The following is a 16,602-nucleotide window of genomic DNA, read 5'->3' on the forward strand; positions in this document are numbered from 1 at the left end:
AAGACAACCACAAGAGAGGCGGCAGAATAGGGAAACGAAAAACAGAAGAGCCTCGTTGATACCTGTCGGCTGGGCCTGATGCTTCAAGCAAATCATCGCCACAACCTGCTCTTTCAAAGGCACTAGGTTCAATTGAGGATAACCAGCAGCAAAGAGATCTTTGGGCAATAACCAGATCTGGCGGTGGAGCTTCTAGCAGTTCAGTTGCAGATCTGATTTCCCACCATAGAAGAATCGAGATGGCTTGAGTTCAAAGAGGGTGAGTCGCATAGTCACAGGCAACCTTCGACCCAACTCTTAGGGTCTACCGATGGGAGCCCAAACTTCAGTGACGTGTTCTTCAGTTGCGGGAGGTATCACCCAAAATAGGTATGGAAGAAAATATCAATAAAAGTAATAAAGGGAAAGAGGAAGAAATAGAAGAAGTAGAATAATGGTAGGGAAGGATAAGGAGAGAACTTCAGAGAGGAAAGAAGAAGAAAGTTCAGGGAGGGGAAGAGGGAGATGCAAGCTCCACGGCAACCATGGGAGACACCCAAAAGTATCAAGTTCTAATTCTTCAAAATTCTTCAAAACTAAAATTCCATATTGTATTACATGACTACTCAAAGGAAAACTCAAAGCATCTCAAGGGTAACTAATTAAAAATGGAAACTAGCCTAGATAGAAATTGAAATAAAAATCCAAGCTAAATATAATACCACAAACTAATTTCTAAACCAAAAAGGAAAGTAAATAAGAAAATTCCCAAATCAAAGAGATCCCTTCCATCACCCAACTGCATCATTTAGGCATCTCACCTCTCAATAACAACTTTTAGCTAAAGAGTAATCACTCCATAATTTATTCATTCAAATCTTAGAATCGATTACATAAGCACCTCCATTTAAAGAGGGAAAAATAACAATCTTAGCATAACTAGGAGCTAGTTTCCGAATAGGAATAAACACTCCTAGTGGGACTTGGATTCATAATAGGACTAGACTAGAACTCCAATATGGAGTAGGATTAGAACTCCAACATGGAATAGATAACTAACTAGTCATTCACTAATAGGGAGACCTAAACTGACTCAAACTGAAATAACAGAGGAAATAAACTCAAAATAGGACTAACTAAACTAATGAATTAAATCCCGTTTTTCTACTTTCTACCCATATTTTAGGTCCATTAAAGTGGCCCATTACAAAGAAAACCTATTGGATCAAAGGCCCAACATGTACATAACCCAACCCAAGGTTTATTTGCAATAAAGTAAGCCCATTAAGTGACATATCTACATCAACTCACCCTCTATATGAAAAAATTCATCCTCGAATTTTGTAGAGTGAGGCTGATTATAGCATGGTGCACGTTCCTCTTTAAGCCATAGAAAAATTCAGGTAGCTCTTTGATAACAAGGATGTAGACTAGAATGTGAGGAGCTTGATCTTCAAGATACTTTAATGGGATGACGAACTCCACATGCTCAACCTCAAGGTCTTCAGATGTATCCATGAGATTGTCTTCTAGCACATCCTCTACTTTCTCTTCTTCGATTATAGGCTCTTCAAGTCCTTTGTCATTGTCGTTCACAGTCTCCTCAATGGTTTCATCAACCATTACTTCAATCTTGAACCCTTTAGGATCTTTCGCATAGCTGTCCATAATCACCATAGTTGTTGTAGCACTAATATCCTTGGGTTGCGTTCTCTTTGTCCACCATTGTGACCATGTTGCTTTCGATTTCATCCATATACAACATCAATGACCAACTCTTTCTCGACAATAGCTATCTTGTGACATGTGGGTGGCTTTTGGAAATCTGGTGGAAGAAAGTACATGCTTCATTCATGCTTAGATAGGTACATGCCTATCAACTCATACTGCATCTCTTCCCACGTTCTAGGCTTACGTCCTTGAGCTTGAAGTTGCCTTTCACGAACTCTCTATTGTATTCGAACACAATCACTCACCTGGGAACATGCATATTGGAGTTTTTGTATCTCTGTTAAGTTGTATTTGTCAAAGTACACGTCCAATTCATGTACCCATTCAAGGAATTCTCCACGAAAATAACGTGGCTGAGCATTAGATTGGGTAGCAATAGCCTCCAACTCTACCATCTGTTTCAGACTCTTGTCACTTGTGGGTGTCTTTTGGTGACATGTAGATGTATTCTGATGAGAATCTTATTGATGAAAGAGCAGGGAGGTATTGGGTTGCTAACTCGTACTTCATCTCTTCCCAAGTCCTAGGCTCATGTCCTCGAACTCGGAGTCGCTTTTCATGGACTATTCACCAGTCTCTAGCAAAACCAATCAATCGGAAGCAAACAAATTGAAGCTTTCGTGTCTTTGTCAAGTTATAGTAGTTAAAATATTCTTCCAGAGAATCTAGCCAATTAAGGATGTAGCATGTATCCTTGTGTCCAACAAAGTAATGAACTTCTAGAACCATCTTTGGTTAGGCTCTGATACCACTTAATGCAGGAGTAAATTACTAGAAATTAACCCCCACAATTTGTAAACCCCAAACGAGACAAATATGACTAGGAAACAAAGGAATAAGACCATCAAATAAACCCACAAGGGTATATTACCAATACAGGAGAAAAACCAGCCCAAAACCCAACCCGATAGGGGAGAGAAAGACCTGCTATAGAGCTGGAGAGAGAGAGCAGTGCTTCCAGGTCTGTAGGGCTCCAATTGAGCTGCACTCTTGGGCGTAGGTAGTCCTTAGGAAGGGTGCAAAAACCTAAAAATTTGAAGGACTTCCGACGGTCGGTTTCTGAGATATTCACTTTCTTGAAAATCAGATCTAGGAGAGAGAATTTGTCAGAATTCTGTAGGGACAACATCTGTTAGCCTTGAATGGTTCTTCCAAGATGGATTGATTGATCCATTAATGATATGGAACAGCCCCTAACAAGACTAGGCAAATCAGACTTCAGATGGAGGAGATATTGGAGATCGATTGGACTTCAAAACTGGAATTCCTTTGCTGGTCGATTCTGATTTAATAGGGCTTGACAGATCTAAAAACTCTCTCTTGGAAATCTCACAGCAACAATAATTAAGATAAAAAAATAGTGATGGAAACTAAGAAGAAAAAACAAGATGAAGGGTTGAGAAGGATGAAAGATAATAAAGGAATGGGTATATCACCCCTCAGGTTTTGCGTATCACACCCTTCAAAGGTTTAGGCATCTCACCTCTCAATAACAGCTTTTACTAAAGAGTAATCACTCCATAATTCATTCATTCAGATCTGAGAATTGATATATAAGCTCCTCTATTTAAAGAGGGCAGAATAACAATCGTAACACAACTAGGAGCTAGTTTCCAAATAAGACTAGACACTCCTAGTGGGACTTGGACTCATAATAAGATTGGAATAAAACTCCAACATAGAGTAGGATTAGAACTCCAATATGGAATAGGTAACTAACTAGTCATTCACTAATAGGGAGACCTAAACTGACTCAAACTGAAATAATAAAGGAAATAGACTCAAAACAGGACTCTAACTAAACTAATGTATTAAATCCCGTTTTCCTATTTTCTACCCATATTTTAGGCCCATTAAAGTGGCCCATTACAAAGAAAACCCATGGGATCAAAGGACCAACACACACATAACTCAATCTAAGGCTTATTCGCAATAAAGTAAGCCCATTAAGTGACTTATCTACATCAGTTTCCCTTCTCAGGTGGGTCTTCAATAACTTTTTCCCACAAGTTCATAGTATGACTCATTAGTCTTATGCCTCTATAGTTATTGTAGCTCTGAATATCACCTTTATTTTTTTAGATCGGGACTACTGTACTTCTCCTCCAATCATCTGGCATTTTTCTTATGTTTAAAATGTTTTAAAAAAAAAATGGTTAACCAAGATACCTCAGATAATCCTAAGCTCTTCCACACCTTTATCGGGACCTCATTAGGGCTTGATGTTACTTTCATCTTCTTCAAGACTTCTTATCTTCAACCACTCCAACCTTTGTATATATCTACGTTATGTGGTGTCTTGATGAGTAATGAATTCTTCTGGGCCACTCCTTGAAATGTCTCCATTCAATAGACAATAGAAGTACTTTTCCCATCTTTTCATAATGTCCTCATCCCTTACTAGGTAATTACTAGGACTTTACATCCTCACTTATAAATTATAATACATCTCATATGATCTCATTTCTCTTATTTTAGCTATCTTATAGATAGCTTATCCCCCCTTCCTTAGTGTTCAAATTATTGTTAAGGTCTTCATATTTCTTTGCCCTTACTATCCCTACTATCTTCTTAGCTTCATTCTTGGCAACTTTTCTTTATATATGTATATATTCTAACTCTTTTGTCCTTTGCCATGTCTTAAAACTAGTTTTCTTAGTCTTAATTGATGTCTGGACCTCATCATCTCACCACCAAGTTTACCTAGGGGCCTAATGAATACCTTTTATTTACCCTAGGACTTCTTTAGCAATCTCTTAATACATGCTGTCATCTCATTCCACATCATATTGGTGCCTCCGTTAAAGTCCCACTTTCATTGTTTGAGCACTTTATCAATAAATGTATCTAGGGAATCTCCTTTCAATCTCCACCAATTTATCTTATGGAAAATAGGTTCCCTTAGCCGATGTTTCTGCATCCTAAGGTACATATTGAGGACCATAAGTCTATGTTGGGTGGTTTGGCTCTCCCCAAGTATAACTTTATAGTCCTCGCGTAACAATTTATCGGCCCTTCTAGTTAGGAAGAAATCTATTCGGCTAGTATGGTGCCCACTTTTGTGGGTGGGTAACTAAATGCTCATCTTTTTTCTTTAAGAAAGTGTTCACAATGTATAAATCATAAGCTATTGCAAAGTCTAAAATTAAGGTCCCGTCATATTTCTCTTCCTAACTCTATAGCCTCCATGGACACCTTCATAGCCTCTACAATCCCTCCCAACATGTTCATTTAGGCCACCTCCTATAATAATCGTTTCACGTTGGCCAAAAGCTTGCACTAAATCATCCATGTGTTCCCAAAACTGTAGCTTATTACTTTCATCCAATCCTACTTGGGGTGCATAAGCGCTAATTATATTGATAACCTCTTTCTCCAACTCCAATTTGATGTATAATAATCCTATCTCCTAGTCTTTTAACATCCATTATATATTTATATCATTCTTTATATCTTTGTCCATAACTATGCCCACTCCAATCTATTACTTTGATCTCCGAATACCAAAGTTTGAAGTCTTCCTTTTTTACCTTAGATTTTTTACCCTTCCATCTAGTCTCTTAAATACGTTCAATGTTTACCCTTTTTCTCCTCATAACATCTATCAATTCCAGATTCTTACCCGTTAAAGGTCCAAGGTTCTAGGATGCTAATCTAATCCTATGCTTTTGGGCTAGATTCCTTATTCACTTGCCCTTGCTTGATTATCATTGCATTCGGGTGTTGATGTGGCACATTGCTTACGGGAGACTCCCCAACAATATAAGGACGATAGGACATTCTACTAAGAAATAAAAGAACTCGGAAAACAATAGGATCCATGCAAGCGGTGATTAAATTGAATATATTAAGGTGTCGGCTGCCTACGTGGGGCACCATTATAGAAAGAAGGGCCCCTAATGATGTAGATAAGTCACTGAAAGGGTTTATTTTATTGGAAGTAAGCCTTGGGTTGGGTTACGTAGACCACTTTAATGGGCCTAAATTATGGGTAGAAAGTAGGAAAACAAGATTTACTTCATTAGTTTAGTTAGAGTCCTGGCATTGATATGATTTGTTTGTTTAGTTTGAGTCCAACTCTATGTTGGAGTCTTAAGTTGTCTTTTAGGAGTCCTAGTAAGAGTCCAATTATGATATTTATTTATTTTTGTGAATATTAAATACATTAAAAGAAGGGGGAGAGAGAATATAACCCCAAAGGGAAAATTACAAACCCAACAAGGGTAATAAAATCTCGTTAAGGACTACAACCAAGGCCCACATGGGCTCAAAGACTCAAAAGCATGTCACTAACATGCCCATTACAAGCTGAAAGCCCACATGGGTAAAGACTAAACAAGGAAGTTCATTATAAGCAAGGACAACCATGTAAAATCCAATTAGGGTTTCACAAGTCCTAACAACCTATCTCATCTCTTCTTCTCAGCTGCCAAGAGAGCACCACTATCAAGAGGGAAGCCATGGTGGTAGGACACTGGCCTTGTGGAAGGCCATGGCCAAGTAGGCAGCTGGCCTAGTGGAGGTGAAAGCCACGATGGAGGGCCGGTGAAGCGGTTGCCGGCCGAGCATAGATGGCCGCTTGACAGGCTGCTGGTCATGTAGCTGGCAGCAAATTGGCATTAGCCTAGCGAGCCAAGCAATTCAGGCGGTGGCTGGCCTTGCGGGGTTGGCTGGTGACCAAGCAGCGGCGGTGCAAGACAGCGACTGGGGAGAGAGCAGGCGAACGGAACTGGAGGCGTCGAGGCTGCTTGCTGAGTGGGAAACCAAACGAGCCTCGACAGGCCTAGCGGGGATGGTGACCTACAGGCTGATGGCCAAGTCTCAACTCCAACCGACGATGCTTCAACCAAAGATGAAGAAGCAGAGAAAGGGAGGTGAGGAAGAAGAAGAGAGAGGAAGAGGGGGACATAATGAAGAAGAAGAGAGAGAGAGAGGGTAGTTTTTTGCCTTTGTAAGACCGGCTGAATTTTCTTTTGTTAATTAGTGAACAAAGGTGATGTCCTATGTTTAGTAGGTTTCTGATTTCAGTTGTTTCCTATTTTGAGTCCTAGCATATGTTGGAGTCCTTAACCTCTATATGAAGAGGCATTGCTGTAACACAAAAGAACAGAATTGATTGAATGGAAATTTCTCTTGCTGTTTGCAGAGATTTGCCTGAGATAGGTTGTGTTCATCAGCTGCGAGAGCTGAGGGTGAGAGACGCAGGCTGAGATAGCCATTCCCTTACCCCTTTCTTCTACAATCTCTTCTCACCCTCTACCATTCTTTATTTTTCTACTTTACCTTTGGTGAGTGAGTGTTTTGAGTGAGAATTACCAACAACTTGAATATCAACTACTGATAGAAGACTGGATCAGCACAAAACAGCCAATCTCTCTCTCTCCCAGATTTTGGCGTTTGACACTAATCGAATTCCCCAAGAACTCTCAACCTTGAAGTTACCTTTCAGAGCCCTTTTGGGGGTTTGTTGGGGATAACAAGAGGGGAACTCGACCAGGTTTTCAGGCACCTAGATCTGCTACAGCAAGATTTTCTGAGTTTCCTTATTAGAGGCCTGAATCAAGAAGTTTCAGATCTCCCAAACCAGTCTGCTGAATCTGAAGATATTTTGGGGTTTTTTTCTTTCCTATTGGACCTACAGTTGACCAGGGTTTGAGCTCCATTAGAGTTTCCTCCAGCCAACTGCAGGTCCCCCTAGTTCTGACCTGTTTTAGGGTTTTGCTCCAAATCTGGTTTCTAGATTTCTTTCCTGTTTGGTGGCTTATTTGATTGGGTTTTTGGGAAAATTCTTAGGGGTTATTGCTCAGTCGAGACAGCTACATTAAAGTGTTATTAGAGCTATGGCTGAAAGCTCCAACCCATCATTCAATGGAAGCAATCGTAGCTGCTATAAAACAATTTACTGAGAATGTTATAGAAGCACATCAGGCACAACAAACTCAACAAGCACATCAGTCGCTGCTAATACAGTTGGGTACTTGAGGTCCCAGACTTGCTCTACGGCCAGCAAGTCGTGTGTTCACTACTGGACTGTACGAAAGGGGACTGGACTGTACGAAGGGGATGAAGAAGATGAAGTAAACCCTCATCAGGTTGTTGATAAACACAAGGTAAAGCTGAATCTGAAGGAATACAACGGAAAGCAGGACCCAATAGCTTTCCATGATTGGCTTAATGCCTTGGATGATTACTTAAAGTGGTATTAGTGCCTAACCGAAGATGGAGCTAAAGGTTCACTATTTTTCTAGCGGAGGGGATCAATGCAAAGTCCTTGATTGGCTAGATTCTCTGGAAGAATATTTTGACACTACGACTTGACAGAGACATGAAAGCTTCGATTTGCTTTCTCCCGGTTGATTAGAATGGTGGGGAGTCCATGAAAAGCAACTCCGAGGAGATTAACCTGGACTTGAGAAGAGATGAAGCACGAGTTGGCGACCCAATACCTCCTTGTATATATGCAAAAAAGGATCTTCTATCAGCAAGATTCCCACTAGAAGACATCTGCAGGTGACGAGGGCCTAAAACAATTAGTAGACTGCTTGACCCCTTTTTTGTGGCAATTTATAGATTCATAAACAAAAGGGCAATAAGAGAAGACACCTCCAATCAAAGAACCAGAACCTAATTTGAGGTTTATGTTGAATAAGTTCCATTAATTTCAGTCAGCAAGGAAGAGTTCGTCCTTAATGTTCCTATTAGACACTCCTATGGCCAGCTGCAGGCGTCATCCTCTACAGTCCAATTTTGGGTTTTGTCCTAGAACTGATTTCTGGTTTCCCTTGTTTGTGGGGTTTGTTTGATTGGAGTTTTGGGGATTATTCTTGGGGGTTATTGATCTCTCAATACCCTTACATTACCTAATGCATTAAGTAGACAGGCTCATCAATTAAAGTAGAGCACATAGCATGTTGCGTAGTCGACATGAAACTAGGAAGGGTGGCACACAAGTCCCACTAATATGTATACACTTAAAAAACTTAAATCAACATAAAACATGTAAGTTTTACTCAAACAGGTAGGTATAAGCAATTGTGATGATCAAACAAACAAATCGATTAAACAAAGCAAGATAATGATAATGTAGGTAAATTATCAAACAACATGCATACAAGCAACGTGGAGGAAAGTGGTTACCAGAGATTCCCAACAAACTAAGTTGAAAAGTCTTATTGCAGGCGACAAGTCTATACCGAACTATGCTTAGTAAGTCTTAATGTAAGGATGTAATTCAACTCCCAAAAATAGATCCAATAGGAGACCCTAGAATGGAAAATTCCTCCATTCGAGAGTCTGGGGAACTCAAAACGTCAAATCTATTGCGACCGATGGACCAAGAGATGAACCTTTACTTAACTGCAATTGACCTCAAGAGGATTTCGGAGCTTGAATACTGACATGCGGTGCTCGGCGAGAACTACTCCAACAACAAACTCTGCTAGGATTTCGGGATACCAGAGCAGCTACAGGGATGTTGATGCAGATAAGTCACTTAATGGGCTTATTTTATTGCAAATTAGCCTTGGGCTGGGTTATGTATGTGTTGGGCTTTTGATCCCATGGGTTTTCTTTGTAATGGGCCACTTTAATGAACTTAAAATATGGGTAGAAAGTAGTAAAACGAGATTTAATTCATTAATATAGTTAGAGTCCTATTTTGAGTTTATATTCTTTGTTATTTCACTTTCCTAGTCAGTTTAGGTTTTCCAATTAGTTAAGGATTGGGTTAGGCCTTTCTTTTTTAGTGTTTGAGTCAGTTTTGAGTCTTCTATATAAGTTTATAAGGGGCTACAACATTGAACACGAATTTGATTGAATGAAAGTTTATTTTTGCTGTCTGCACAATTATTTCTTGAGAAAGGATGATCATCAGCTGAGATAGCTGAGGGTGAGAGACCCACGTTGAGATAACCATTCCCCTACCCCCATTCTTCCCTTCATTCTCTTATTTCTGTTTGTTCATACTATCTGTCCCTGAATCTGATTTTTATTGAATTTACTAAAGATCCTACCTGGGATTACATTAGATGTGAGGTGGGGGTAGATGGTGCTTCTATGGGCTGGAGCTTTCTGAATTCTGAGTTGTAGATGAATTTTCTTTTCTTTGATCAACACCCACCAAAGGATTGGGAACATCATCAGCGACCTTCGAGGAATTGGTTACGATTTTATTTGTAGAGCAAGAATCAACATGGTGTCTAAACACCTTGCATGATGGACATTGAGGCGGAATCTAGTCATAAAAGACTCTTTGATGCAGGGTGTGGATGCATCAAGCTGAGACAATACCACAGGGAGGTAATAATATTTGGACTAATAGATTACAAGGAATTACATACACCTCCCTAGGGAGGTAAATAGGAAAAAAATAAGAATTATAATATAACATAACGAGTTCCCAAACTACCTTTAGAGAATAATATCTAACACTCCCCCTTAAGCTGGAGACGAAATGTCATGCGTTCCCAGCTTGGACAATAGAGTACTAAACTGCTTCTTGCGTGGCGTAGCAAGAAGCATGAGGTTGTGGCCAGATCAAGTGCGGAAGCTGAATTTCGTGCCATGGCGCATGGTATTTGTGAGTTGCTTTGGTTTCAAGGTCTTCTTCAAGACCTGGGTGTGTGTATTCAGTTAGCGATGCTGTAATGCTGCACAATAAATCAGCCATCAACATTGCATACAATCCAGTCCAAAATAATCGTACCAAACTTGTTGAGATTGATAGGCATTTTATTAAGGAGAAACTGGAGCAAGGACTCATATGCATACTTTTTGTGAGAAGTGGAGATTTGTTGGGCTGATGTTCTTACAAAGGGCCTTGGTAGTAAGTTTTTCATTCTATTTTGTGCAAGTTGGGCATGTGTAACATCCATGCACCAACTTGAGGGGAATTGTTGTAATATGGGCTTTAAGGGTAGATTTGTCCTTATTTGTCATTAGGGGCATAGTGGTTTTCTATCTTGTAATACAAACAAAAAGTTAGTCATTAGACAGAAGCATATGGATTTTTTATATATTTATTTGCTTTAAAAGAAGTATGTACCTGACAGGAAGGGACTTAGGTCTTTGGTCATCAAAGACTATAATAATCATGTCTAAAAAGTTTCTATGGTGGTTTAATGGAATAAATTATTGTTAATGGTGATCATTATATCTAATAGGACGATCTCTATGACTGATTGTTGGGTACTTGGATTATTTAGCCTGTGGTGGCTGGATATGTCTTCTAGACATAATACATCCTTGCTGTATTCCTGGCACATACTTCATGGAACTACACTTCTTATCTCGGTATAGGTCACTTGGTAAATGATGGATTCCTGCTTTAACCTTCGACATGAACTAGAAAGGCAGTTATGAATCACCCGTGCAATGGATTGTTTGCATTCTTCATATGTTATCCAAAATTTCTTATGTTAGCTTTTGTAGACCAAGTACCAGTGGTTTATTTGAATCTAATAATTCTTTACATCCTTGCAGCTTGAATAGTTCATATCACCTGTCAATACTTTTAAGCACCTGGGATCTTGAATGGGTGCCATGGCAGGCACTTGCCTGCCGTCTCTAGGTCGGGTTAAGCTTACTGATTTGATAGCCTCTGAAGGACTTCCTTCTGATTCCTACAAAATCTCTGTATCAACTTTGTCACAGTCACTAGCTCAGTATTCTGCTGCCGTTATTCAGCTATCTGGGGGCGATGGTGCTCTCTTAAGATCTGGGCTGGAATCGGCTCGCCTCTACTTCCACCAGAGAACATCATATTCAGCTGCAGATATAGTTCATGCCAATGACTCTCGTGAATGGTGCAAGACCTCTGGCTATTATGCAGACCCTCAACTATGGCAAGAAATATATGATTACAGACCAGGCCTGACTCCCACAGAGCTTAACAACACTATGGAATTCCCTCCTGCTGGTTTGCCTGATATATATGCACTACTTGGAAAAGCAGCTAGAGGTATCTTGGATGCTATCAGCTTCTCCTTAAACTTGCGTAGCTCTCCGTTTACAGAAATACTTGATAATGTCCCCCTGAGAAATCGGGAAATGTCATCTTCAGTCCTGTCTGTTTGCTGTCACTCAAGACCATCATTTCAGGGAGCTCAACACCATACTTTGACGACTCAGGAGGATGGCCAGTTGGTTATGTTTCCTGACCATGAGCATCAAGTTGATAAGAGCTTGTTAACTATAGTTAAGTCAGATAGAGCAGGTTTACACATCAGGGACTTTAATGGACGATGGGTACTTGTGGATGAGGATCTTGGACCTCATGAAGCAGTTGTCTACCCTGGTCTTGCTTTATACCAGGCAACTGCTGGTTATGTCAGCCCTGCTCTGCACCGTTCAGAGATCAATAATCTACAAAATAACATGTATGGACGGTGTTCCCTGGCTTTCAAGCTCATGCCTAAATCCATGACAAGTCTCAGCTGTTCTGAGATGAGAGCAGCCGGCCATGGGGTTGAAGCTCAGTTTCAGCTTCCTATACCAGTTGATGACTTCATGCAGAGGTCCCACCCAACAGATCAACTCTTTACCAGGCAAAGTTTCCCAAGTTATAATTTTCCAGCAAGTCAAGATGGTAGGTCATCACCCTAGTAATTTTATGCATTTACAAACTATATTTTGTTTCAAACTTTGAAATGATGCATACTATGTCCTGTGGGTTAATAATACCCAATTATTTTGACTTAATTGATGGTGTGATCATATACCCCCCCCCCCCCACCCCCACCAAAAAAATATAAAAAAAAATGATGGTGTGATCTGAACCTTTAGTTGATTTTGGCTGAAGTTTCTCTTGGCTCCCTGTTTCTTATGAACTTTGCTTTTAATAAACATAATTGGTAATTCATTGACAATTGAATGCTAGTTTGCTGCCCAAGTTTGAAGGTGATATATTGGAGACTTGCTTCCAAGGAACAAGCTAAAAGCTTCTGTGATGCACAGGAAGCTTAGAGAACAAACTGTTATGGAATGAAAAGGAAAATTTCAGGGGGAAAAAGAAGAAAATTAAATTGGGAGAATATATAAATAAGATAGTTAATTATAGGGTGTTGCTATTAAATTGTCACATACACATACATAAAAGAAATTAGATTATAAGATAATGGTATTTATCTTCTAATTTTAAGTTATGGCATTGAACAAAGAACAAATATATTTTCTTTGCATTCTTATTATTTTCTAAAATTGTAGAAAAAGTAACTACATTGTAGAAGAAAAATAAGGAGGAAAAAATAAAATCAAATGTAATTCTTAAAAAAAGGCTTACTTTTTAGTGATAATGAACTATGTTCTTAAAAGTAATGAACCATAACAAGATCTTAAGAACAGTAAATCATATAGAAGTATCATGGTTCAAGAAGTATTATCTTAAAGCTATTTCTTATAGAAGTAGTAAAATAAGATCAGAATGAAAAGAAGAAAAGAAAAAGATATGGATGGGAAGGGGAATAGGGATCAATTAGAAAGTACAAATAAAAAAGAAAAAAAGAAGTTGAGAGACTGATCAGAAGAGAAATAAAGTTGAGAGGCAGCAATCAAGATGCATGTGCAGTTGAGAGTAAATGTAAAAGGCATTCCTCATCTGTTGGATAAAAAGTGCTAAAATTTTAAAACTAAAAGATCCAATTCCCTTATCTGTTGTAGACATGAGGGTATTTTATTAATTCAAATTTTGTGCCTGTAATGCCATTTTTCTTGTTATTCTTATTGTTATTGGAGGTGGGCACAGTGAAGACATGCACCCGGGGTTTTGTTTTTTTTGTTTTGGTTGGGGGGGGGGGGCGCATTTATTTCATTTGGATGCCTATTGAAAAGAACTACTGTTTCTTGCGGACATTGAAATCTAAATTTTATTTTTCTGTTCCATCAGTTAGAACATCTTGCATTGGATCCTCCTTTTTTTTTTTCTTATTTTCTTTGAGTAGCTTTTAGTAATGAGACTTTTAACAACAGTTTCTTGGATTGGTGAAATGCTGATACAGGATCTTTTAAGCCCTTGTTAAAAAGGAGGAAGAACAACACAAGGTGCAAACCATTGCCACCTTCGAAGAGGTTGCGGCTTGAGGCACAGAGAGTCCTCAAGGAGCGAGTACAGGACATTGCTGATAAGAAGGGCATAAAATTGAGGTTCTGCAATTTAAAGGAATGTGAAGGTCACATACAATCTCTGGACAGCCCCTGTGGAAGTATACGGATGAAGATTGGGTGGCCACCAGGGGTGCCTTTTGTTCATCCCCATGATCTACCCAATAAGGCAAAGCTCGGTTTCCTCGAAGCATATGAACCTGGATGGACAGCCTCACAAGATATGGAGTTAAGTCTAATTGAACCTGGACAGGCCATGCAACCCTCAGCTAACTGTAATTATCTTGTGCAAGTTTCTCTAACCAAATAGCATGCATTCATGCATTATAAACATCTGTCTTATGCACAACCCAACACCTCTCTCTCTCTCTCTCACTCACACACACACACACGCCATATGGATGTATATCCCAGTACACATGGTTATTGTGTCGGTGTTGGACACAGATATAGGCTTCAGTTGCTGAGATCAAAACCTTGATATCCTTCATTTAAGCTGATTCAATGAAAGCTGTGTCAATTGGTCTAAATACCTCCTGTGGAAGGCACATGTCGCACTGAAAGGTCCTGATGGTTCAGTGTATAGATTATGACTTTATGTTTCCTGTATCTTTTTAAGATAGGATAGTAAGATTAGCTCCTAATGGTTGTTGAATTATGGCTTGACAATGATCTGGCCATCTGTTAGATTCTCAAAAAAAGTTAGTGGGATGGGTGCCTATCATTGGCAATAAGGTCCTGCCCTTTCAAATGAAAGATTATATTCTTGTTATCTGACCGAAGTTTGATTCTTAAATGGACATGCTTTTGAAGATATAGCTGTTCTTGTGGTTGAAAGGTGCACCACGCTGCCTTTATTGAGCCATTTACATAGTTTGGGGAATCAAAACCACCACCTTGATTGTTGATTGGAAAACACTTACATTCTTCCAGCATTTTTTTTCCGCTACTAATGAATGCACTGTTGGTGTTACAGGAATCAATCTCGGTAACCTTCGATATCTGGTCACCCTTAATCAGCTTTTAGGGTCACAAACTTTGCCAGAAGCTTGATTTCTTCATCCTGAAGCCGAGGCCCAAATGTACAATGGTCCCTTGGTGTCCAGTTCTTCCCAAAGCCCTGTATAGAACCTTAAAATTGGGTATCTGCAACCAAGTATTGGGTCATTTGTACATTGATTGGAAATAGGTAGTTGCTGGGAACACTTGCTGGCATTCTTCCATAGCCGTAATATGTGATTCAATTTATTTCCTCTTCTGCATCAACGCCATTTCTGCAGCATACCAGCTGGGTATAATTATTGCAAGGGCCACTAAAGGTAGGGGTATTTGATGGGTATGAGCTTATTTTCTCTTTTAGTTGAGCAAAGTATCCCTTTAAAGAAACAATGGTGATGATATACATGGAAATGATCATATGAGCTATGACATGGCATATTGGAAAACCCTGTACAGTGAACTTTCTTCCCTCAAACCGGGCCAGGTTATCTACTAAAATCAGTGGAAATCACTTCTTGTACGGTACAAACCACGAAATTCATTTTCTTTTGGGAACAGTGTTTGCACAACAGCCGGATTTGTAAGTTCTCGTTCAAATGGTGGCAGCATTGTGCGGAAGGATTCAGTGAATGAAAAACCAATGCCTGGCATGGATTGTGGCGAGGCCTGAACTAGGTCATCTCTGCCACAACTTTAGGATTGACAAATGACAGATTTCCAAGCATTTAGAGTAGGATTGTGGGGAATTAGTCTTTTCATTGTTATTATTATTGTGAAGTGTTACAATAAGTTGGCATATCCGAAGTTATAGGGATTTAGTGTTGGATGCATACTGAACATGTACAACGAGGGGATGTGCCATTTTTATCGTATGAGCGAAGTGGCCACCTTTGAAAGGGAATCCATTGTTTTTATAGGTAACATATTCAACAGAAGTGGAAATTCAAATAACCGAGTTCCACAAAGCACATTGAGATATGTGTTTTTTTTTTCATTCTTAAAATCTTTTTTTTTTTTTTGAGAGAAAAATTACTTCAGAATAAAGATACTAATTTCTGTTTGGGTTAGTACATGAGATGGGAGTGTGTTGTTATAGAGATCTATACTAAATGTTTGACAAAAGTACCGCACTGCCTGAGCTTAAACAAAATAGAGTGGTTATTAGGTCTGAGCTCAAACAAAATAGAGTGGGGTTTAAAATGCATTTGCGAAATGGAGATTATGCTCAAAGGCCACGAGGTGGTACTAGAATTCAAAAAGAATAGTTCCAGATCATCTGCATCACTCTAAACATAATCAATCTTCCATCTATTCTGTGTGGCTTGCTTCAGTTCAAGTAGAAGAGGCTTTTTTTTTTTTTTTTTTTTTTTTTGATGAGAAAAGATTGTAAATTAAAGACTATAAATTGTTATGAAAAAGACAGTTGGCTCAGCCAAATAATTTAATTGATTTATCATAGATGGTTGAGCAAACCAAAATGTAACTGTCGATGTTGGGGCCCTTGGGGGTTGGGGGTATTTTATTGGGAGAGAGGGGGGGGGGGGGGGGGGGGGAGTATATGATGTCATCTTATACAGAGATTTGCTACAGTTTCGTACCACTCCAATAACTCACATTTCTCAAGACAATCAAAGGGTTTGGTTTTTCATTAGAGAAGGTAACTTTATTCTTATAGAAACATATGAAGTAGTAGACAATAACGAAGGTAATAAAAAAGCTCTTCAGATGAGAGGTTGGGATACTGTTGGAATTAAACAAATACAAAATAAGATGTTGAAAAGAAGGTGAGGAGAAATT

At 39.2% G+C, this 16,602-nt stretch overlaps 1 protein-coding gene across 14 annotated transcripts in view; it reads left to right on the forward strand.

Annotated features, from left to right (window-relative positions):
• The window catches only part of LOC122069748, a 34,620-nt gene extending 18,847 nt beyond the window's left edge, over positions 1–15,773 (forward strand). For 13 of the 14 annotated variants that reach the window (XM_042633822.1, XM_042633823.1, XM_042633831.1 and 10 more), the window contains 3 exons: positions 11,191–12,295; positions 13,704–14,081; positions 14,783–15,773. In XM_042633822.1, coding sequence (XP_042489756.1) covers positions 11,242–12,295; positions 13,704–14,081; positions 14,783–14,784 — 1,434 coding nt within the window. In that variant the 5' untranslated portion in view covers positions 11,191–11,241 and the 3' untranslated portion in view covers positions 14,785–15,773. The remainder of the gene's footprint in view (positions 1–11,190; positions 12,296–13,703; positions 14,082–14,782) is intronic. The other variant, XM_042633833.1, reaches the window with a different exon arrangement.
• The last annotated feature ends 829 nt before the right edge of the window (positions 15,774–16,602 follow it).

This window comes from Macadamia integrifolia, unplaced genomic scaffold (genome assembly GCF_013358625.1).
Source record: "Macadamia integrifolia cultivar HAES 741 unplaced genomic scaffold, SCU_Mint_v3 scaffold693, whole genome shotgun sequence".
NCBI lineage: Eukaryota > Viridiplantae > Streptophyta > Magnoliopsida > Proteales > Proteaceae > Macadamia > Macadamia integrifolia.